This window comes from Pan troglodytes, chromosome 9 (genome assembly GCF_028858775.2).
Source record: "Pan troglodytes isolate AG18354 chromosome 9, NHGRI_mPanTro3-v2.0_pri, whole genome shotgun sequence".
Classification (NCBI taxonomy): domain Eukaryota; kingdom Metazoa; phylum Chordata; class Mammalia; order Primates; family Hominidae; genus Pan; species Pan troglodytes.
The window spans coordinates 76,253,630-76,278,365 of NC_072407.2; the positions used below are offsets into that span (position 1 = coordinate 76,253,630).

Here is a 24,736-nt window from a genome sequence, read left to right on the forward strand (position 1 = left end):
TTATTAGCTATTTAGCCTTGGGCAAGTTACTTAATCTCTCTGTAAAATGCCCTTATCTGTAAAATGCTGAAAATTATGTCTAAGTAGTAAAGAGTTGTGAGGAGAAAGTTAGGTAATTCATCTGAAGCACTTCGATTGCTGACTGGCACATAGATTTAGTAGACATTAGCTCCTACTGCTATTGTTGCAGTTATTGCTAAACACCATAATATTCTAGTGAGAAAATGGTTGGTTAAGTCTAGTTCTTAAATAGCTGCTTTCCACTCATCCATTTCAGAAGTAGCAAAGTTGTACTATTTGTGACAAGATCTGGAGTAGCTACCATAGATCTGCTCTGACTTTTTGATTATCTTTAAAGCATGTGTTAGTCTGTGAATTTACTTTGCTCATTTATTTTTTTCTAGTCTTCTTCCACCATAGTAGAATGTAGATATCATGAGAGCAGGAGTATTGCCAGTATTTTTCCCTCCTGTAACCCAATTACTCCATTGGTGCCAGATTTTTATTAGAAAGATTTGTTAAATAAATAAATGAAAATTTTGTTTTTAATATTTGTAGTGATTTTCTGACAGGCACCTATGATTGTAAATCATTGCTTTCAAGTTAAAGGTTGGAATTTCAAATATATATTTTGTTTCTGTTTTGTAAACCTGGTTCTATTCTTTTATCTAGAGCAATCAAGCAAATTCATACTATCTTTTCCACTTAATTTTATTTCTAACATAGGGATTTGTTTTTGTCATTGAAGGCTTTACTGTCACTAAATAACTCCTGTAAATTAGCAAATAGCTTTCAGGAACAAACAGCAAAGTATAGTAGAATTTCATTCCATTGTTGCCTTTAAAAGGTATTCATTAGAATAATAGAAATAGAATCAGACTTGATTTTCTAGGGGATTTTAAAAATATGACTTAAGAATCTGACTTGTTTTGTGATTTATGTTGACTTTTATATTGGTAACTTACCTTGGGTCTAGTTCTGTTTTTACTCCTAATTTGTTATGTGACCCTGGGCAAATAATTTTCTTTCTCTTGGCCTCAGTTTTCTCATTCATAAAATGTGACGGCTAGACTAGACAGTTCTCTTATTTTATTCTTAAAAGTTAACATTTGGTGACATTTGCTAGCCCTAATTGTGATATATTATTGTCAAAGAATCCAGTTTAGGAAGAAGATCCCCAATTATTTCAGATTTTTTTCACCCTCTAAAATTGTACCTCCCCCATGATATTATGATTTTTTTCAATAAATTTTTAATAGGTACACAAGCTGGTATGTTCTGCAGTATCTGTCTTAAGTGAATCTTTAGTAGATGCCATGACTTCTGCTACTTTCAGCAAATTTCATGATTTGATTGTCATGTTTCTGTGATGTCCTGAGCCAAGATATAAACTGACTCACCGTCCTTATCTAAGGGATTCTCTCTCCAGAGTAAGGAAAAGATATCCAAGGAATATAGATGAAAACCAGAGCTCAGAGGGTCATTGTCTAAAGGCTCTTAACTGTGTGTGTCAAGAAAGGATAGGAAGAATTAAGATTGAAAGAGGGATTTAGGTAGAGAAAGCCATATTTTGAAGTTGGGACAGAACCACAATATATGGCAAAACTAGTAGAAAATTATCATTCTTTCATTTTGCTTAAAACTAGAAAGTCTTTTGATTCTTTTGGGTCCTTTGAATTCTGATGGCAGTTCATTTTACAAAGTTATCATTGGGAATTGGGTGAAATTTGTTATCCTAGATGTGTCTTAACTACTTTTCCTTTTTCTCCTAGGCAGCGATTATTAGTAGAGTTCAGTGTAGGATTGTAGCTTTGGATCTGCGAAGTCATGGTGAGTAAAGTTCTTAATTAGCCATTAACTGGATTATAGTCATCAAGCCCCTTTGAATAGTCGTAACTATTAGAAATTTCAACGTGGCCATAAAATAACCTGGTCTATTCCATTTGAGCTTTTTGTTGTTGTCGTTGGAGATGGAGTCTCATTCTGTCGCCCAGGCTGGGGTGCAGTGGCACAATCTCAGCTCACTGCAACCTCTGCCTCCTGGGTTCAAGCAGTTCTCCTGCCTCAGTCTCCCCAGTAGCTGGGATTACAGGTATGCGCCACCATGCCCAGCTAATTTTTGTATTTTTAGTAGAGACAGGGTTTCACCATGTTGGCCGGGCTGATATCAAACTCTTGACCTCAAGTGATCCATCCACCTCAGCCTCCCAGAGTGCTAGCATTACAGGTGTGAGCCACTGCGCCCAGCTCGATTTGGGCATTTTGAAGGAAGTCCTAGCTTCTAGTCTTTACAAATGTGTGTGTGTGTGTATATATTAAAGTTTTATGTATAATATTTATTTTTGTATTTTATATGTGTTAAGCTAAGAAAATGTCCTTTAAAGTCAAATTCTTTTTTTTTTTTTAATTTTTTTTTTATTATACTTTTAAGTTTTAGGGTACATGTGCACATTGTGCAGGTTAGTTACATATGTATACATGTGCCATGCTGGTGCGCTGCACCCACTAACTCGTCATCTAGCATTAGGTATATCTCCCAATGCTATCCCTCCCCCCTCCCCTCACCCCACCACAGTCCCCAGAGTGTGATATTCCCCTTCCTGTGTCCATGTGATCTCATTGTTCAATTCCCACCTATGAGTGAGAATATGCGGTGTTTGGTTTTTTGTGCTTGTGATAGTTTACTGAGAATGATGATTTCCAATTTCATCCATGTCCCTACAAAGGACATGAACTCATCATTTTTTATGGCTGCATAGTATTCCATGGTGTATATGTGCCACATTTTCTTAATCCAGTCTATCATTGTTGGACATTTGGGTTGGTTCCAAGTCTTTGCTATTGTGAATAATGCCGCAATAAACATACATGTGCATGTGTCTTTATAGCAGCAAGATTTATAGTCCTTTGGGTATATACCCAGTAATGGGATGGCTGGGTCAAATGGTATTTCTAGTTCTAGATCCCTGAGGAATCGCCACACTGACTTCCACAATGGTTGAACTAGTTTACAGTCCCACCAACAGTGTAAAAGTGTTCCTATTTCTCCACATCCTCTCCAGCACCTGTTTCCTGACTTTTTAATGATTGCCATTCTAACTGGTGTGAGATGGTATCTCATTGTGGTTTTGATTTGCATTTCTCTGATGGCCAGTGATGATGAGCATTTTTTCATGTGTTTTTTGGCTGCATAAATATCTTCTTTTGAGAAGTGTCTGTTCATGTCCTTCGCCCACTTTTTGATGGGGTTGTTTGTTTTTTTCTTGTAAATTTGTTTGAGTTCATTGTAGATTCTGGATATTAGCCCTTTGTCAGATGGGTAAGTTGCGAAAATTTTCTCCCATTTTGTAGGTTGCCTGTTCACTCTGATGGTAGTTTCTTTTGCTGTGCCGAAGCTCTTTAGTTTAATTAGATCCCATTTGTCAATTTTGGCTTTTGTTGCCATTGCTTTTGTTGTTTTAGTCATGAAGTCCTTGCCCATGCCTACATCCTGAATGGTGATGCCTAGGTTTTCTTCTAGGGTTTTTATGGTTTTAGGTCTAACGTTTAAGTCTTTAATGCATCTTGAATTGATTTTTGTATAAGGTGTAAGGAAGGGATCCAGTTTCAGCTTTCTACATATGGCTAGCCAGTTTTCCCAGCACCATTTATTAAATAGGGAATCCTTTCCCCATTGCTTGTTTTTCTCAGGTTTGTCAAAGATCAGATAGTTATAGATATGCGGCGATATTTCTGAGGGCTCTGTTCTGTTCCATTGATCTATGTCTCTGTTTTGGTACCAGTACCATGCTGTTTTGGTTACTGTAGCCTTGTAGTATAGTTTGAAGTCAGGTAGTGTGATGCCTCCAGCTTTGTTCTTTTGGCTTAGGATTGACTTGGCGATGCGGGCTCTTTTTTGGTTCCATATGAACTTTAAAGTAGTTTTTTCCAATTCTGTGAAGAAAGTCATTGGTAGCTTGATGGGGATGGCATTGAATCTGTAAATTACCTTGGGCAGTATGGCCATTTTCACGATATTGATTCTTCCTACCCATGAGCATGGAATGTTCTTCCATTTGTTTGTATCCTCCTTTATTTCCTTGAGCAGTGGTTTGTAGTTATCCTTGAAGAGGTCCTTCACATCCCTTGTAAGTTGGATTCCTAAGTATTTTATTCTCTTTGAAGCAATTGTGAATGGGAGTTCACTCATGATTTGGCTCTCTGTTTGTCTGTTATTGGAGTATAAGAATGCTTGTGATTTTTGTACATTGATTTTGTATCCTGAGACTTTGCTGAAGTTGCTTATCAGCTTAAGGAGATTTTGGGCTGAGACAGTGGGGTTTTCTAGATATACAATCATGTCGTCTGCAAACAGGGACAGTTTGACTTCCTCTTTTCCTAATTGAATACCCTTTATTTCCTTCTCCTGCCTAATTGCCCTGGCCAGAACTTCAAATTCTTATGCTGATGTATAAGGAATGTGGATAAATCTTTGCTAGGCTACTGTAATTATCCTTCTTAGGATAACTATAAAGATTTTTCTGAAGAAAATCCTTGCTAAACTCATTGTGTAAAATTGTGAAGTCCCTAATCCATTGTCCAAAGATGATATTTTTAAAAGAGAATACCTCTGCTTTTATAATTCCTGTCTGTGGGAATTTTATTTTTTAAATATTTTCATTTTAGGTGAAACAAAGGTCAAGAATCCTGAAGATCTGTCTGCAGAAACAATGGCAAAGTAAGTAACCAAATATTTCTTATACATTGCCTGTCTCCCATCACTATTATAAATAGTACTATAACTTTATCACTTTCCTGATGAGATTGTTGGGGAATAATTACCACAAGGAAAATTTTACTTCTTTTCTCTCTCCTCTACTTCTGGTTTCTCCTTACTATTTAATCTTGAAAGAAACCTGCGTCTTTCTTGGTATGTCCAATGCAATGGTCATCATATAAAGCACATGAAAATTCTTCAAGGCACAGTTTAGTTTGTGAAGGCTTTTGAAAAGTTTTCTTCTGTTGATGGAATTGCATTGAATCTGGGTACCTATCATGGACTCACGCTTGGAAAAGTAGTTGTATGCAAGAGGCCTTGAGAGTATCTCCTTCAGGTATCCTGCGTACATTCTTCGTCTTATGTCATAGAAAGATGAGATCATGATATTAAAAAATGACAGTTATACCCTGGGCCTAAAGTAAAAAATGAATGTAACATGTACAGTGGCTCTTAAAACTGCTCACTCATCAGAATCACTTGAGAAGTTACTAGACATACAGATGACTTGACCCTACCCCAGACCTACTTCTAGCAGTGGAGTCTGGGCATTTATATTTTGGTAAAGCTCTGTGTAGGAATCTGATGGAGCCAGTTCAATGACTGTTGTTTGGGAATCACTGACCTATAGCATAAATAGGATTCTTCTAGCCACTCTGCTTTAATACGTACTCTCTCAGGTATTTGGTCACTTTGGCCAAAAATATCTTGCCCTCTTTTACTTTAGCAGCTTTAATTTAAGAATAAACATTTTCCTTCAGAGCCCAAACTGATGTGGCAACAATTTTAATATTATTATTTTTTCACTGTCTACCTGGAGATAATTGTTTTATTATTATGGTAGGTGTTATTTGTGTACTTTTTATCTGCCAACTTTCATTAAAGTATAAACTAAGCATTTATTAATAATAAATCATTAACTTATTTTGTGTAATCATTTATTGAAATTAATCCTCATTATTAACTCTGTAATACAGATATACCCTTTTACAGATGAGGAAACTGGCTCATATAGGTTGAATAACTGTATGAAGTCACACAGTCAGTAGATTGAATTTATGGTCATTCAACTATAGTCCTTGGCAGAGAGAGAGAGAAAGAAATAATGTGTATAGTATGAATATCATTCCACTCAATGAACATATGCCTTAAAAAGTATGAAAAGAGAGGTAAGAATCTGTTCCTCCAATTATTCCTACTGCCTTCATTAATATGAGAGCAATATATCCTCAAACAGTCAAGGCTGTTAGTGATACCTATAGGAAGATTTGTGAATGATTTTTAAGGAAGTAAAGGGTTTCTTAACTTTTAACAAAAAAGTGAAATACATCATCTGAGTGTCCAGGCAGTCAGACAAATTGATGATGATAGCTTGGTTGACATTTTAGAGGAAATTGAAGAATTGATTGAGAACCTTAAGGAAACATGGACTAAATAATAATGTTTCAGTCTGGGGCTCATCAGGAAAGAGAAACCATGTAGTAATTTGAATAAGTAAAGTTGAATATAAAGAATTATTCACTATAACAGGGGATTGGAATGAGCGATTGGTAGTAAGAAGTAACAAAAACTCTTAATAATATAGGAATAGCAGATATAAGGAGCAGCCACTACTCCCTTGGGCTGAGGGAGTACACCCAGGGTTGAGATCCAGACCTTGTTGGAGAATGCACGACCATGGTTTACTGAAGGTTAGAACTTGCTGAAAATCTGCCCTTTTGGAACCTGACAGAATTCTGCCCTCTAGGGTATAGGGAAAGCTATTCGTGGGGAGGTATCTCACCAGAGGCACTTGGCTACAAAAACACTGGGTTGGGGAGGGCTAGAGTACTGGAGAAGCCACTTGTGCTGGAGGAATTGTGCAGGAATTGGCAGGAGTTGGATACTGGGGGAAGTTCTGTGTTTCTCTAGCACCCTCCATTAACATAGCTTAATATCATGCCTACTGGCAAGAGTAAAATATTTACAGGCCTCACATCTATTTTTGTAGAGTAGGCAATGAAGGATGAATTGGAATTGAGGTAGTAAGTTGATAACTGGCACCAAAAAATTTTTTAATGGTAAAAATCATCCACAGTAGATGAAGATGATGACCAAGAATCAAAAGGGCGAACAAATTGGATTCTTGCCGAAATTATCCAAGCAGTAAAACATTTGTGTGATTTCTGAATTCAGTTACTGTGGAAAAAAAAAATCTCAAAATGGGCATACTTATTATCAACTGCAGAACCTAAATACTACCTAAGAAAGTATGTGAAAAAGCCAGAATTTGAGCTTGGGTCATTCTGATATTCCAATTTCTGTGATACACAGTAATGCTTCTCAGAAAATTAACCTAGCATTAAAATATGACAGAATCCCTTTAAAAAGCATCCACCAAAATTGTAATACATCCAGTTACAGTCTAGATTTGTAGGTAACCCTTGCTACTTCATCTTTATTGTATTTCTCTGGATTTTCAGGACTTATCTCAAGTAAGGTACTTGTTGACTGAATGCTGTGCTTGATTTTAATAACAATAAATTTCTCTTGGTGGTAGATGATCAAGTGATTGATCGTAACTACCTTCTACCTGGGTAAATATGCCTTTCTTAAGCTCAGACACGATGTTCAGTTGGTGTGTTTCAGACCTCTCTACCTTTGTGCATGAGGCAGATACTGCAGAACCCCTTCAATTCAGTTAATGTGTATTTTAAGGTGACTTGGACTTAGATAATCGTCCGTAGCATCCTTTTATTTTACTCATTATTTATCTGTTACCAACCGAAAGTTTCTTGGAATTGTTCAAGAATTATTCTGGAAATTACATGTTGATATTTAATATAAACATGTTTTAAACTTTAGTCTTTTCTTTAAAAAAAAAAAAAAACAGTTCGCCCCCAAAATTGTATCCAATATTGTTTTAGATTAATTAATTGAGCATATAATTTTTTCTGGTCTGTTATTTTAATATGCAGAATTAGCTTTGGAATACTACCTGTTTTATTTTTTAGAAACTGTATGTATAATAATTTCCTCTGTGTTACTACTCTAAAGACCACATATTATCGAATCTTTGTTCCTGATATTTTCCAGTGGCCTCTGAGCAAAGGCATCATGGTTTTGACTTCATGAAATTACTCTGAATTCACACTACCCTATGCCAAGGGGAGATGGCTTTACCATTTATGCCTGAGGTTGCAATTTTTTGAATTTTTGCAATCAGAACTTGGTGATGACCTTGGGCAGTAGGATATAAATAACTCCCACATGCTTAGTGTTCCAGTAGTGGAACACTAGCATAAATTGGTTAACTCGTTGAAACATTGAAAATATGTTTCAGTGAGGTAGCAAGAATCTGCAGCTCTTTTTACTTGGTAGAAATGCAATAATATTTTTATAGACCCAGTGAGAAAATGCAATAATATTTTTATAGACCCAGTGAGATTAATTGATTAATACAGAACCTTCTAGACAGGGCTGCTGAAGGATTACGTTAGGTGATGTTATAAGAAAGTTTAGAGCACAACTGAAAAAGAAGCACTGAATAAGTATTAGTTCTCTTTTCTTTCCTTCATATCATTTTGTCTCCCAGAGAGAATTTTGTGTTACTATAGAAGCAGCACTGGTGTCAAAGAAGCTTGGACTTTTCGTCTTAACTATTTGTTATCGCTTTGGATGACTGCCTGAACTGCTTCACTTTCTGTCTTAATCTTAAATTTAAGTCGAACGAATATTAAACTATTTGTTTTCACTTACAAAGTTTGGTGGCCTCCCTATCTCCCATTCAGATTGTCTACAATTGCCGAGGCTACCCTATTCACTCCTGCAGTTGTTGTATGAGATTTTAAAAATCAGTTCCTACAGAACTAATAACATTTGCCTTTGCCATTATAAATACTGTAGAGACTATATATGAAAGTCTGTGTTCCTACATTGACACTTGCTATATTTGGTTAACACTGTGTGAGTGCTTAAGGTATGCAGTGACACTCAACAAGACAAAACTTTCTTTTGAAGTTGAACCAGCCACTCCCAAAAGAAGAGGGTAGAACTAGCCTAAAAATATATATATATAATAAGGCAGTAGAGCCAGTGGGTCTCCAGAAACACACCTTACTGTTCTTATCCACCTATTGCTATAGCAAGGAAGGCCTACATGCAATTAAAAACCAAACTTCATACTTCAGTTCTAATTTTCAAAGCTTTAATATTAGACTTTGTTAAACAGGTCCATTAATAATTGAAGATTAGAACCAAAGCCAATAAAATGAGCTCTGAACACCTTTCTAGTTTCTCAGAGCACTGTACTTACATTTATGTTCATCCTTCAAACAAATGAGAAATTGTAAATAATAATTAACATTTGTGAAGCATTTTACTCTTTCGAGGTGTTTTCTTGTTCCCTTCTCAGTTAATCCTCAAAGCAATCCAGAGCAGTCAGTGATATTTTTATCTTTTTTTATAGATGTCGAAACTCAGTTTCTGAGAGATTAAGTAACTAATCCAAGATCACATAGTGAAAAATAAACTGAGGCTAGGGCTCATCTTGTGATTCTGAGGTTTACTACATTATAATGCTTAATAAATTTTTGTTCTTGTTTTATAGATGGGAAAATTGAAACAGAGCAGTTAAATGATTTTTCCAGTTTCAATCTTAGGTTCAAAATAAAGGTATATGTTTATGTAATTGTACTACATATGTGGAACAGTGAAAGTGTGATGAAAATTCAGTAATTTGGGTTCTTAGTCCTTTACCTGCCATTTATCAGGAGAGCTAGGTGTGTGGCTACACATATTGATGCTGGGGACATGTTAGAAGGTTTACATAGGTATGTTTGTAAGATGGCCCAATAGACTTTTACAGTTTCCCAGCACTGTTACACACCAAAGAAAGGAACTGGGAAAGAAAACTATTTTTACGGTGTTGTCAGAAAGCATTCTTAGATCTTTTTCTCTTCTCTTTGCAGAGACGTTGGCAATGTGGTTGAAGCCATGTATGGGGACCTTCCTCCTCCAATTATGCTGATTGGACATAGCATGGGTGGTGCTATTGCAGTCCACACAGCATCATCCAACCTGGTACCAAGCCTCTTGGGTCTGTGCATGATTGATGTTGTAGAAGGTGAGCTTTCTTAGCACTGACCAAATCAGGATTTCACTTATAAGAGACATCCTTGGTAGATTATTACCTTGTCTTAGTTTATTGTTGATTTCATTCATCTTGAAATATGTCCCTCTGTCTTTATATCTTTTTTAAGTTTATACAAGATAACCATTTTTCCATGTCATCAAAAACTCTTCATTAACATCTTTTTATGGCTGCATAATATTTCAATCCTATGTATGTCCCATAATTGTATTTAATCATATAAAAAGAAGCTGCCATGTCTTTTCTGACCCAGCTTCAGAAGTCACACTGCTGCTTGTGAATACAAGTCATCCTCTTCAGTGTGAGGGCATGACATAAAGAAGTGAATACCCCAGAGGCAAAAATTATTGAGGGCCATCTTTATTTCTCTGCAAGCATCACTAAATTCTGCTGTCATCAAGAGCAGATATATAGTAGTTGACTCAGTAAGTGTAAATGCTCAGAATAAGTTAAATATGTGGTTACAGTTTTTGTTTAACATCCAGGTACAGCTATGGATGCACTTAATAGCATGCAGAATTTCTTACGGGGTCGTCCTAAAACCTTCAAGTCTCTGGAGAATGCTATTGAATGGAGGTAACCAACAAATCTTTGTCGCCTTTATTTAATTAATTTGTTTGTTTGTTTGCTTGCTTATTTATTTATTTAGGAGACAAGGCCTCACTCTGTCACCCAGGCTGGAGTGCAGTGGCATGATCCTAGCTCACTGCAACCTTGAACTCCTAGGTTCAAGCAATCCTCCCACCTCAGCCTCCCAAGTTGCTAAGACTACAGGTACACACCACCAAGCCTGGCTAATGTTTAAATTTTTTGTAGAAACGAGGTCTTGCTATGTTGTCCAGGCTGGCTTCAAGTAATCCTCCTGCTTTAGCCTGGCCTCAAGTAATCAAGTAATCAAATTCCTGGCCTCAAGTAATCCTCCCACTTTAGCCTCCCAAAGTGTTGGGGTTGTGGCGTGAGCCACAGTGCCCAGCCACTGTTGCCTTTATTCTAAATGTTAGATTGTAGCTTTTCTTCTTTTTTAGGTCAAGCACCAAGTTCAAGGAATAGAATTTCAGTTGCCACACCTTATTGTAATAACATATGAGGAAACATTATATAAACAGCAGAATTTTTTGAACATTTAAAAATATTTTAGATTTGGCTCAGTTGTCTGAAACCCATTGTTTTCCCAATACACTATAGTACCTCCTGGAATCTTAGTAATTATTGATCATCTGCTGTCTAGCTGTTTCTGCCTCTGAGGTAAGAGGTTAGACTAGGTGGTTTCTAAGGCATCATCCACCTCTGATGCTTCATGGTTTTAGATTTACTTTCTGTGTTTCAGATAAAATGGTGGAGAAATGGAAGATGGCTATAGGTTCCATTCCCTCAAATTTATTTGGATTTTGGGTAAATAAACTCAATGGGTAAATAGTTTTTATAAAAATCAGTGACAAAATTCCATTTAAGCAAAGGAATGAATTTATTCATTAATTCAGTTAATCATTTGATAAAGTATTTATTAAACACTTATTTTGTGCTAATGAGTGAAGATTCAGAGATGAATAAAACACTGTCCCTTCCCACAAGGAGATCAGTCTTTGGATAAATGTCTTCATCATCCTATCTTCCTTCCTATTCTTCTAACTCCATCTCCAGTCTCTTCTTCAGAACATTTTCTCTTAAGTTCTCCAAACCACCCAGATGACTCTTTCAGCAAAATTACAAGAGACCTTTAAGTCTCTATTATATTGCACTGTATACCCTTAAGTTTTCCAATCCTCCCATGAGGGATATGGCTCATATTGTTAATTTTCATTAATGTCTGTCTTAATGCCCTTCCTGCATCATAAGGGAAGAAGCTATTCTGTATTTCTTTTCTACTTTCATATAGCATATGGCATACTGCCCTAGCAGGCAGAATATATCTGTTAACTGAATCAGATATCAAGTGGAAATTTAGGACTTGGTAAATATATCCTAGGCGTTTTCCTAGGACAAATGGTCTTATGCAAGAATATGGCTTGTCAGAATGATGTTTGTGTTGGTGAAGTTTCTACCACTTCCTGTTCACTACTGTGATGCAGAATTCCTGTTCTCACAGAAATATCAAAGATCTATCTTGGGCAGATAGCATCAAGAATGTAGCTGCTGCCAGCTTGGCTTGTATCTCAGGTGCCCTGCCTGCTTCCGCAGTAACAACAAGTGAGAAAGTTATTCTAGACTTGGCTCAGTTGTCTAAAGCCCATCCAACTTTTATCCAAACTTTTTTTTTTTTTTTTGAGACAGGGTGTCACTCTGTTGCCCAGGCTGTGGAGTCCAGTGGCATGATTACAGCTCTCACCACAGCCTTGACCTTCTGGGCTCAAGCGATCCTCCTGCCTCAGCCACCCAAGTAGCTGGGACTACAGCTGTGCACCACGATGCCCAGCTAATTTTTGTTATTTGATTTTTTTTTTTTTTTTTTTTTTTTTGTAGAGACAGGGTTTTATCATGTTGGCTCGACTGGTCTTGAACTCCTGAGCTCAAGCAGTCTGCCTGCCCGCCTCGGCCTCTCAGAGTCATGGGATAAATGGGTATGAGCCACTACGCCTGGCCCTTTTTCCGAACTCTAAAAATTTATTCAGTAAATTTTTTTTTCTAGTGCCTAAGATGTGTCAGTACCTGATCTAAGAACTGGGGGATGAATCAGGCTCAGTTCCTATCATCAAAAAACTGGGGATGCAAACAAGGAAACATATAAACATAACACAATGAAGGAAGCCAGGGGATATACCTAATGCAGCCCGGGTATCATGGTAGGCCTTCTCTTAAAGTAGTCTTGTTTCTTTTGCCAGATACAGGATAGAATAAGGGTTCTGTTTGTTAAATGTTAAGATGTTCTGGGTTTCATGAGAGTCATTGATCTTTCTGAACCTGAAAATTATTATACTATGAGGTATTTGGTAATTTTGTTTTTTATTCTGCTGGATATCTGAATCAAGTTTATGACTGATGGCCATTTTGGCTATTCTAGATTTTTTTTTTATGTTGAAATATAAGGCCAATGATTTACTGCTTTTGCTCTCATAGGTTTCCTAATGAGAGGCAGCAGGGGTATAGTCATTAAGAACCTGGGCTTTAGGCCAGGTGTGGTGGTTCACACCTGTAATCCCAGTGCTTTGGGAGGCTGAGATAGGAATATCACTTGAGGCCAGGAGTTTGAGACCAGCCTGGGCAACATAGCGAGACCCTGTCTCTACAAAAAATATATATATATTTTAATTAGCTGGGTGTGGTGGCATGTGTCTATAGTCCCAGCTACTCAGGAGGCTGAGGTGGGAGGATCATTTGAGCCCAGAAGTTCAAGGTTATAGTGAGCTATGATCATGCCACTGCACTTCAGCCTGAACAACAGAGTGAGACCTTGTCTCGAAACAAAACAAAAAAGTTAGGGGAAACCTGGGCTTTGAGGTCAGACAGATACAAATTTGCATCTTGGTTACACCACTCTGGCTGTTCTGAGGAAAATCGAATAGAAGAAGTGGGGAATGAGGTGTGAAGTTGGTTAGGAGACTGTTATAGTAAAGGAGAGTAATAATGGTAAACATAGACTAGGATGGCAACAGAGGAAGAGAGTCATTTTTAAATGTATTTTCGAGGTAGAACTGACAGGACTGGTTTATGGATTGGATGTTGGGAGAGAGACGGGGAAGGGCAGGAAGGGACTTAAGGATGACTTCTAGGTTTTTAGCCCAAGCAATTGGGTGAATGGTAGAAATAGAAAGAAGTAGATATGGGAGCCGATAAGGGGCAGAGAATCAGTTTTGTTTGGATAAACTCAAATGCTTATTACATATGTAAGTAGAAATGTTAAGTAGGCAGTTGTATATACTAGTTAGAAGAGGCTGAACTAGAGATAAATTGGAGAATCGTCTTCACATAGTTAATATTTAAAAGTGAAAGATTGAATGTAAAGACCTAGGAACTTGATATTGATAGGAAAAAGATCCAAGACTGAGTCTTGGGATATTCCACAATATTTAGAGCTTGGGAAGAAGAGGAAGATCCAACAAAGAAACTGAAAAGGCACAGTTGATGAGGTAAAAGGAAAACCAGGTGAGTATATTAAGTGTTTGTAGAAGGAGAGAGAGAATAACTGTGTCAGGTGCTGCAGAGAGATCAAGTAAGATGAGGACCAAGAAATGACCATTGGAATTGGCATGATAGAGGTGACCTTGACAAAATAAATATCTGAAAATAAATGGGATATAAAAATCATATATAAGTTGGGGAAAGGATGAGAGGTGACAAAGTAGAGAAAGCAAGATAACTCTTTTGAGGAGCTTTGCTGTATAGGAGAGCAGAGAAATGGAGTAATACGTAGTAGTGAATGTGGCATTGGGAATGTTTTTAAAGGCTGGATAATGGAGTATGCTTGTGACATCCACGAGAGAAAAAAAGTGACACAGAAGAGAGACAGGATAACTGAAAGAAAGAGTATCTTTTCAGAAGCAAGAGGGGATGGGAACTAGTGCCCAAGGTTGGCCTTGATAGGAATAGATATTTCATGTATTAAACAGGCATCAAGGCAGAGTATATTATTACAAGTATTGGTGAATTTGTGGATTCATTTGGTAGTTAAAAGATGAGGTAATAGTTCTGATTGCCTCGGTTTACCATTAAAGTAAGAAATCATGTCATTATCTGAGGAGGGGGGCTTTAAAATTTTGAATGATTTTTTAAACTAAGAAATGAGATTTAAAGAAGTGCTTTCTCCTGGTGGCTTGCTTCAGGCAGTGTTTCCAGTTCACCCTGGGAATGCAGTCATTTTGCTTTGCCTTAGTTGTACTTAGGTGGACAAATGTGAGAAGACTAATTTATTCAGATAGCCTAAGCTCTGTAGCACGGCACACAAGGCCCTGGAGAAGCTGGCGCCTGCCTTCCAATCCTATTCTGTCACGCCCCCCTTTTATCTCCTCCCTGCTTCTCCTTGCACCCAGTCCTCTAAAATCATTATCCTGCCGACTTTCACATCACAGCACCTTTGTACATAATGTGCCCTCTGCCTAGAATGCTCTAACCAACCTCTTTTATTTTCTGGTTAAACTTGTTATCTATACTCCTCAGTTTAGCTGTGACCTCTGGGGAGCTTTCTCTGACCTCCTCATTCATGATCAAGTGCTTTCTTTGAACCTTGCCTCATTATATTAACATTATATGTGTCTTTTTCTCCCTACCGAATTATGTGCTTTTTGAATATAGGCTTGGCACCTAGTATCCTCTTGATAAATATCTGCAGAACTGAAATGGCTATGATGTTTTTACTTAATTTTTACTTATAAAACCATGTAGCCAGGTGAGTAATAGTGGCAATCTCTATAGTAAGAAACACTGGTGATCACTACTTTTTATTAGGTCTCACATAATCTGTAGAATTATTTATTTGATTCCAGTGATGTGATACAATAGATACTGAATAACCTTCTCTCTTCCTTTCTTTTCTTTCCCAGTGTGAAGAGTGGCCAGATTCGAAATCTGGAGTCTGCCCGTGTCTCAATGGTTGGCCAAGTCAAACAGTAGGTCTTACTCTTCCCCCTTGGTCTGGTTAGAGGCGGAAACATGGTGAGGGAATTACAGATTGCTTCTTTTGTCTTACACCAATTCTACCATTCCGGTAAATGCCTTTATTATTTTAAATAATTTTAAAGGTGAGTTCAGTTGGGACATAGATTTTCTTTTGCCTTCCTTCCTTTCTCTCCTTCCTTTCCTTCCCTTTATTTTTTTTCCTCCTCATTTAATACTGGATTACCTTAGCAAAACTCTGCGTGTTAAAAAGCAAATCCCAGAGCATAGACATTACAAATTATGTTAACCTTAGTGATAGCAGCTGAGTTTCATTCTAGTAACAGTCTCCTTCTAAGCCAAACCTGGCTGTGAGGGAATTATAATAAAAAAGCTCTGGCATAGCCTGAGTGAAAGCCAGATTCTAAGAGTGAGCTAAGATTATTTAGCCCAATTGATCTTTCCTGATAGAATTACATGGCATTCTGGGTATTGCTGTATAGTCACAAAATAAACTTTAGATGAATTGAGAAAATGTTGCCCAACAGAACAGACAGAAGTTAGATGAAAATGATAATGGCATTGAGTGCTTACTATTTGCCAGGCACTGTGCAAGGTATTTTATATGCACTGTCTCATTTTTAAAACCTTATATTATGGAAAAATTTTGCATATATAAAAGAAGAGTGATACAGTGGATGGACCCCAGTGTTCCCATTGTCCATTTTCAATGGTTATTAACCCATAACCATGTCTCATTTGTTTCATCTGTGCCCCTATGTATTTCCCCTAGTCACAAAATATTTTGAAGCAAATTCCAAACAAATATAATTTCCTCTGCAAGATTTTCATATGATCTAAAAATAAGGGCTCTTTAAACATCATCACGATGACATTATTACACCTAAAAAAATTGGCAATTCTTTAATATCATCAAATATCTAATCAATATTTACATTTCTGATTGTCTCATAAATAATTTTTTACAATTAAAGTCAAAATCAAAATAAGTAGATAGCAATTGGTTGATCCACCTCTCATGCATCTTTTAATCTAAGGTTCCACTTCTGTCTCCCTCTTTTTTTTGATTCCTTGCAATTTATTTCTTGAGGAAACCTTGTTTGCCCCATAGAATTTCCCATGATCTGGATTTGCTGATTGAATTCTCAGGCCATAATTTAACATATTCGTTTGTTCCTTATATTCTGTGTAAATAGTTAAATCTAGAAGCTTCATCGGGTTCAGGTGTTTTGTTTGCAAGAATACTTGATAGGTGATGTTGCGTACTGCCATCAGGAAGTACATAATGTCTGGTTGTCTTTTTTTTTTTTTTTTTTTTTTGAGACAGAGTCTCACTCTGTCGCCCAGGCTGGAGTGCAGTGGCGTGATCTCAGCTCACTGCAACCTCTGCCTCCCAGGTTCAAGCAATTCTCCTGCCTCAGCCTCCTGAGTAGCTGGGACTACAGGCATGTGCCACCATGCCCGGCTAATTTTTTATATTTTTAGTAGAGATGGGGTTTCACTGTGTTAGCCAGGGTGGTCTCTATCTCCTGACCTCATGATCCGCCCACCTCGGCCTCTCAAAGTGCTGGGATTACAGACGTGAGCCACCATGCCCAGCCGATTGTCTCTTTTTTTTAATGTCAGGAGCCGTTGATGTTTATTACCTAGATTCATTAATTCATTTGCACTATCTCATTTAATCCCTACAATACCTCTTTAAGATAAGTATTGCTTTATAGATGAGGAAATAGAAGTTCAGAGAGGTAGTTTCCCAAGATCACATAGCTAGTGGATGACATAGCTGAGATTCAAACTCCTGTGTATTTGACTTCAAGGCCTATCTTATGGTTTTATGCCTAAAAGGGCAATTTCAGTAGAAATATCAGGCAGTCAAAATGCAAGACTTTGAATAACCTGTGAGACTGCCCACTTTTCAATTCCTAAATATTTTGAGACCTCAAATTTGTCTAATCAGTAGTAAAGCATTTTACATGGCATATATGCAGATAGTTGAGTGATTTTAAAATTTTATTTCCAGTGATGTTTTCTCTTAATAAGTAAACCTATGTGTAGGAGAGTGTATATGTGCACGTGTGTTAACTGTCACATAGATAGCTGGAACTTTCCTGCCCCTTATAATCCAGGTGAAATTGCCTTGAACCTCCTAATCCACAGGCTATAGAAATTCAAAGCATATGTTTCTTCGTTACACTGTTTTTTTTTTATCACATCTATACTGTATACTACATGTGAAACTTGGCACCTCAAGTTTCATATAAAACACCTACTTAACAAAACATTTGTGAACTTACACTTCACTGAAGGTTTGGCAGAGAAGACAGAAAGGGAGAAGTTATCATTCTTAAAAATCTACCGCTGACTTTTGAATTTATCCCAGTCTCTTTTTATCTTGCTTGTTCTCTCTCCTTTTCCTTCTCTGTCTTTGTCAAGGGCAAAATAACAGATTGTTCTCTTTCATACAGAGCAAACCTTGGCACTAGCTGTTGCCCAGGCCCTTGGGATTTTTTTACCTTCAGAGCTTGTCAATGTGTTTTTTCCATCAAGTTCTCTCTAAAGGAAGTATGGTACCAGCTGTTGATATAATAATAATTTTTCTACCAAAGAATATAATAAAAAGAGATGCAATTTTTAAGAGAAAAACAACAATGATAATTGGTTGGTTCAGATGGTTTCTGTCAGCTAATTAAAAAGTGAGGCCTTTTATCATTCTGTTTGAGCCTTGTTCTACTGTAAGCAGGGTTCAGCAGAAAAGCACCATGTTTTGGAGTTAGTTGAGCCTGGATTTGCATCCCAGCCTTAACCACTTATGAGTTAGGTGATGCTGGACAATTTTCTTAACTCTTCAGGGCTACTTCATAGGATTGTTATGAAGATTATGTAAGATTATGCCAATAAAACTCATGCCTGAGGAAGTGGTTGCTCCCTTTCTATGGGTCAGTATTGGTGCAAGAACTGGAAACCAGCCCTTGGAGAATAGTTATACATTGGCCATGATTTTCCACAGCCCTGGAAATGCACAATTCTATCCTCCTACCAGGATGATTGTTAAGTTTTAGCTAACATTTGATTATAAAAGGCCGTAAGTATGAGTATCTCTGAGATAATTTGTGTATTGGAAAGAGGTGTGTAATAGCACTTTTTTAAAAAAAACCTAGGTGTGAAGGAATTACAAGTCCAGAAGGCTCAAAATCTATAGTGGAAGGAATCATAGAGGAAGAAGAAGAAGATGAGGAAGGAAGTGAGTCTATAAGCAAGAGGAAAAAGGAAGATGACATGGAGGTGGGTAAAAACATTCATTCTTGAAAAGATGCGGTATGGAATGGTTCAAACTGTGTGTGGGTGGGAAGGGGTGATAACATTGTTCTTTTTGTTTGCCATTAGATATTTTAGGGAGCCAAGACACTATCATAAGAGATACTTAGCTTAACTATAAGATGTAAAGCACTGTTGATAGCTCTGACCAATTGGAACATAAAACTTATGCTATATACCCTCCCCTAAAACAGACTGCTTTCTCACCTGTTCTCCTGTTCCTGTGTTTCCTCCCATGAGAAAAATTCCATTTCCTACCAGTCTACTCTAAGCTCATCCAGATCTTTTTTTTTTTTTTGAGACAGAGTCTTGCTCAGTCACCCAGGCTGGAGTGCAATGGCGCGATCTCGGCTCACTGCAAGCTCCGCCTCCCAGGTTCACGCCATTCTCCTGCCTCAGCCTCCCATGTAGCTGGGACTACAGGCGCCCGCCACCACACCCAGCTAATTTTTTTTTGTTATTTTTAGTAGAGACGAGGTTTCACTGGGTTAGCCAGGATGGTCTCAATCTCCTGACCTTGTGATCCACCCGCCTTGGCCTCCCAAAGTGCTGGGATTACAGGCGTGAGCCACCACGCCCGGCCTAAGCTCATGCAGATCTTACCCTGTCCATCTGTCTTTCAAAGTTTTTCTCCTTGAGGAAGCACTTTAATTTTCTTTCCGTTTTTTTTTTTTTTTTTTTTTTCGTTTGAGACTGGGTTTTGCTATGTTGCCCAGGCTGAATTCCTTGGCTCACGTGATCATCCCACCTCAGCCTCCCCAGTAGCTGTAGCTGGGACTACAGGTGCGTGCCACCACACCCAACTTCCTTGGGGAAGCTTTCTGACCTCAGTTAGTATCACTGTCTTTCCAACACAGCACTGAAAGTCTGTATGACACACCTTAGCACTTTTTTTTTGAAGTTGTACATATTAAGTCATAGAACTGATTTTATAAGTCACACTCAGAAATACTATGGTCCTTTGCTAGTCATCTGTTGACTCATGTTGTCCTCTGTGCAAGAATTGTATTCCAAACAAACAAAAAATGTGTATTTTGTGGCAGAAACTGATGTTCTGCATGAATTTCCCTCTGCATTTAGCTCAGGGTTGTATAAATAGTGTTTTATGAGTACTTGCCAGGCAAGTAGTGGTAACAAGTGCTTTTTTCTTGAAAATGTTTAGTGCTCATGAACAGCAGACTAGGGATGGTTTTGATTATAAACATCTTACTAATGGCAGTTAATGAACATGTAATGACCTACTCCTTTGCATTTGGAGATGCTGCTGTTAGCAAGAAGGAGAATACATATTTAAACAGTATTTTAAATTTGAGGATCTTCTTGCCATCTTTAAAATCAGTGATCAGAAATGTAATACTTTGTACCTCTTTAGAGTTTACAAGGGTTTAAATAACGCATGGTCTGTTTGGTCCTCTGAACACCTTATGAGGTGTGGAGAGATCTTTTCTCCCATATTATGGTGTAGAATCTGAGGCTCAGAAGTTAAGAGACTTGCCCAAGGTAATCAAGAACGCATTTAGTAGATTTGAGACTCTTAATATAATCAATTGCTTTTTACCCATTATGTGCTAAGCACTATGCTGAATGCTTCACATTTATCATCTCTAATTCTCATTTTAGTTCTGCATTGTAGGTATTATCACCATTTTACAACTTAGGTACAGATACTTGCCCATGGTCACACATAAAAGTTAAAGCTAAAACACACCCAGATCCTCGATTTTTAATTCTAACTCATTTTTTCTTTGTATTTTTTTATAAGCCCAATTATGTGGTTTCATAAACTCCAGCAGTTCTGTTGAGAGGGTGAACTGAGGCACATTAATGAGTGTCCATGAGTATTCACTCCTCATTTCTCCCCAACCCTCCCAGCTTAGGCAACCACTAATCTAATCTCTATAGATTTGCCTAATCTGGACATTAAATATAGATGGAACTATATAATATGTGGTCTTTTGTGACTGGCTTCTTTTCTCTTAGAATAAAATTACCAGGGTTCATCCATATTGTAGCACGTATCAAATACTTCATTTCTCTATATGGTTGAATAATGTGACATTGTATGGCTATACCACAGTTTTTAATCCATTCATCGCTTGATGGACATTTGGGTTGTTTCCACTTTTTGTCTATTATGAATAATACTTCTTTGAACATTTGTGTGCAACTTTTTGTGTGGATATAGGCTTTTATTATTTGTCTTGGGTACACAGCTGGGAGTGGAACTGATCGATCATATGGTAACTATATTTAACCTTTTGAGGAACTGACAGACCGTTTTCCAAAGCAGGTGCACCCTTTTACATTCGCACTTGCAGTGTATGAGTGTTCCAGTTTCTCAGTATCCTTGTCAGCACTTGTTATTTTCTCTCTTTTTGATTATAGCCATCCTAGTGTGTATGAAGTGATATCTGATTGTGGTTTTGATTTTCATTTTCCTAATGACTGCTGATATTGAGTTTCTTTTCATGTGCTTATTGTCCACTTATATATCTTCTTTGGAGAAATGTTTGTTAGATACGTTGCCCATTTTTTACTTGGGTTATTTGATTTTATTACTGAATTTTAAGAGTTCTATATATATTCTAGATACAGATCCCTAATTTGCAAATACTTTCTCCCATTCCGTGGGTTGTCTTTTCACTTTCTTGATGGCATTCTTAGAAGTATAGACGTTTTTAATTTTGATGAAATTCAATTTATTTTTCTTTTTGTCCCTTGTACTTTTGGTATTATATCTAAGAAGTCTTTGCCTAAAAGTCATGAAGATTTATACCTATGTTTTCTTCTAAGAATTTTCTTGTTTTAGCTCTTACATTTAGGCCTATGTTCCATTTTGAGTTAATGTTTGTGTATGATATCAGGAATGGAACCAACTTCATTCTTTTGCATGTAGATACCCAATAAACAGCCTGTCCCAGCTCCATTTATTGAAAAGGCTCCTTTTTCCCCATTTAATTGTCTTGGCACCTTTGCTGAAAATCAATTGACTATAAATGTTAGATTTTATTTCTGAACTCTGAATTCTATTCTGTTGATCTATATGTCTGCCCTTATGCAAGTACCACACTGTCTTTGTTATTGTAGCTTTGTTGCATGTCTTGAAATCAGACAGTGTGTAAGTCCTCCAACTTTGTTCTTCTTTTTCAAGGTTATTGACATCCTATATATTTTTTTAAAATTTTAATACTTGTTTATGTGCCAGACCACGCTCCTGTTGTTTTACATACATGAGTATCTTTAGCTCATCCTTACAATTCTTTCAGATCTTGTGTTGCCAATTTCACAGCTAAGAAAACAGTCTGGGGTTGGGTGCAGTGGCTCATGTCTGTAATCTCAGCGCTTTGGGAGGCCGAGGTGGGTGGATCACGAGGTCAGGAGATTGAGACCATCCTGGCCAACATGGTGAAACTCCGTCTCTACTAAAAATACAAAAATTAGCTGGGTGTGGTGGCGTGCGTCTGTAGTCCCAGCTACTCGGGAGGCTGAGGCAGGAGAATCGCTTGAACCCGGGAGGCAGAGGTTGCAGTGAGCCAAGATTGTGCCACTGCACCCCAGCCTGGGCGACAGAGTGAGACTCTGTCTCAAAAAAAAAAAAAAAAAAAAAAAAACAGGCTGGAAGAAATTAAGTAACTTTCCCAAGGGACCCACAGTGATTAGTTAAGAATGGCTTTGGGACTTGCATTCAGTCAGATCTGACTGACACAAAGCGTTATGTTTTTAAACACTTTTCCAGTGAAACAATGGGAGATAATGCAAGGCCTGTGGTGGATGCCCTTGTGTGGAGAACTGCATCTCGCCCAGGTAAACATCCCAGGAAGATTGTTAGCCAACTTTCTGTTTCTCCCACCCAACAACAAGTGGATCTCATTATATCAGTCTGCTTTATTACCATTTTCACAGCATCTAATAGGCATCTAAACTAAACTTTATGATCCAGCTCTTTGGAGAAAGGATTTATTTCCAATAACCTAAATACAGAAGAAATCCTAATTCTGTCCAGAATTTTTTCTTTGGTTTTGCAAATTTTAAGATTTGAGATGAACTGTTATATATATATATATTATAATATTACTTTTTGGAGGTTTTCTTACCTTAAATTTGTCATTTCCTTGTGAAGTTCAGTGTGCATGTAGGAGGGGCTTGTGAGATTATGCCTTGTCTCTGACGGTGGAGCTGATCTCTTAGAAATGGCTCATAGTGTTGTGGGGAATAGGACAGGCTGAGGTTCCAGGTTGAAATGGCAGTAAGTGTTTCCTTTAAAGTGTCCTATCCCTGGTAAATATTAACAGTGGAGAATAGAATTAGTTCTTTAGTGAGAATATTTGAATCATAAGGTACCTTTATGTCTCCTTTTACTGATGGAAGACCAAGGCCCAAAGAAGGGAAGGGACCTGAGAAAATCAGTGGCAAAGATAGGACTAGAAGACCCAAGTTCCTTGATTTCCCATCTGGCGATCTTTTTCTTTTCCTTTCTTTCTTTCTTTTTTTTTTTTACTGTGATAAAAAACAAAAACAAAACAAAAAACAAAAACCCATAAAATATGCCGTCTTGGTAATTTTTAAGTGTACAGTTAATATTCACATTGTTGTGAAACATCTGAGATTTTATGCCTATTAAACAACAACTCCCCTTTTCCAAAACTCTTCCAGAGGCCCCTGGTTACCACCATTCTACTTTCTATGAATTTGACTATTTTAGATACCTCATATAAGTGGGATCATATATTATATGTCTTTTTGTGACTGGCTTATGTCACTTGGCATAATGTCCTCAAAGTTCAGTCCCTATGCAGCATGTGATAGTATTTCTTTCCTTTTTATGGCTGAATTATATATGTATATACCACATTTCGTTTATTCATTCATCCATCAGTGGCCATTTGAGTTGCTTCCACCTCTTGGCTGTTATCCATAGTGCTGCTATGAACATGGGTTTGCAGATCCCTCTTTGAGATTCTGTTTTCAATTCTTTGGATATGTACCCAGAAGTGGGATTCCTGGATCATACAGTAGTTCTGTTTTTAATATTTTGAGGAACTGCCTTGATGTTTTTCTTATTGGTTGAACCATTTTACAACTCAGTACACAAGGGTTCCTTCCGAATTCTCCACATCCTCACCAACACTTATTTTTCTCTTTTTTGATAGTAGTCATCCTAATGGGGGTGAGGTGGTATCTCATTGTGGTGTTGCTGTGCATTTATTTATTGATTAGTGATGTTAAGCATCGTTTCATATGCTTATTGGCCACTTCTGTATCACCTCTAGAGAAATGTCTATTCAAGCCCTTTGACCATTTTTTAATCAGGTTACTCGATGTTTTTAGTTGCTGAATTGTAGGAGTCCTTTATATATTCTGAATATTAATCCATTATAAGATATATGATTTGCAAAGATTTTCTCCCATTCCATACACATAGTACCATTTGTCTATTTTTGCTTTTGTTCACTGCTTTTTGGTGTCATATCCAAGAAATCATTACCAAGTCTACTGTCCAGCTTTTCCTCCATGTTTTCTTCTAGGAGTTTTATAGTCTTAGTCTTACTAGGTCTTTAATCCATTTGAGTTAATTTTTGGATATGGGATAAGGCCCCAGCTTCATTCTTTGGAATATGCATATCTGTTTGGTTATCCCAGTACTGTTTGCTGAAGAGAATGTTCTTTCCCCATTGAGTGGTCTTGGCAGTCTTGTCAAAAATCATTTGACCATTTATGTGAAGGTTTATTTTTGGGCTCTCTATTCTATTCCACTGGTCTATTTGTCTTTACGGCAGTACTAAGCTGTTTCAATTACTGCAGCTTTGTAATTGGGGAGTGTGAGTTCTCCAATTTTGTTCTTCAAAATTGTTTTGGCTAGTCAGTGTCTATGAGATTCCATATGAATTTTAAGGTGATTTTTTTCTATTTCCTAAAAAAAAAGCCATGGGAATTTTGATAGAGATTATATTGAATCTGTAGATTACTTTGGGTAGTATGGACATCTT

At 37.3% G+C, this 24,736-nt stretch overlaps 1 protein-coding gene across 4 annotated transcripts in view; it reads left to right on the forward strand.

Annotated features, from left to right (window-relative positions):
• PPME1 (protein phosphatase methylesterase 1) overlaps window positions 1-24,736 on the forward strand; it is an 83,147-nt gene that overhangs the window by 49,004 nt on the left and 9,407 nt on the right. For all 4 annotated transcript variants that reach the window (XM_001174909.6, XM_009423749.4, XM_009423748.5 and 1 more), the window contains exons 4-9: window positions 1,773-1,830; window positions 4,666-4,717; window positions 9,706-9,860; window positions 10,373-10,463; window positions 15,362-15,427; window positions 18,593-18,716. In XM_001174909.6, the coding sequence (XP_001174909.1) occupies window positions 1,773-1,830; window positions 4,666-4,717; window positions 9,706-9,860; window positions 10,373-10,463; window positions 15,362-15,427; window positions 18,593-18,716 (546 nt within the window). The remainder of the gene's footprint in view (window positions 1-1,772; window positions 1,831-4,665; window positions 4,718-9,705; window positions 9,861-10,372; window positions 10,464-15,361; window positions 15,428-18,592; window positions 18,717-24,736) is intronic.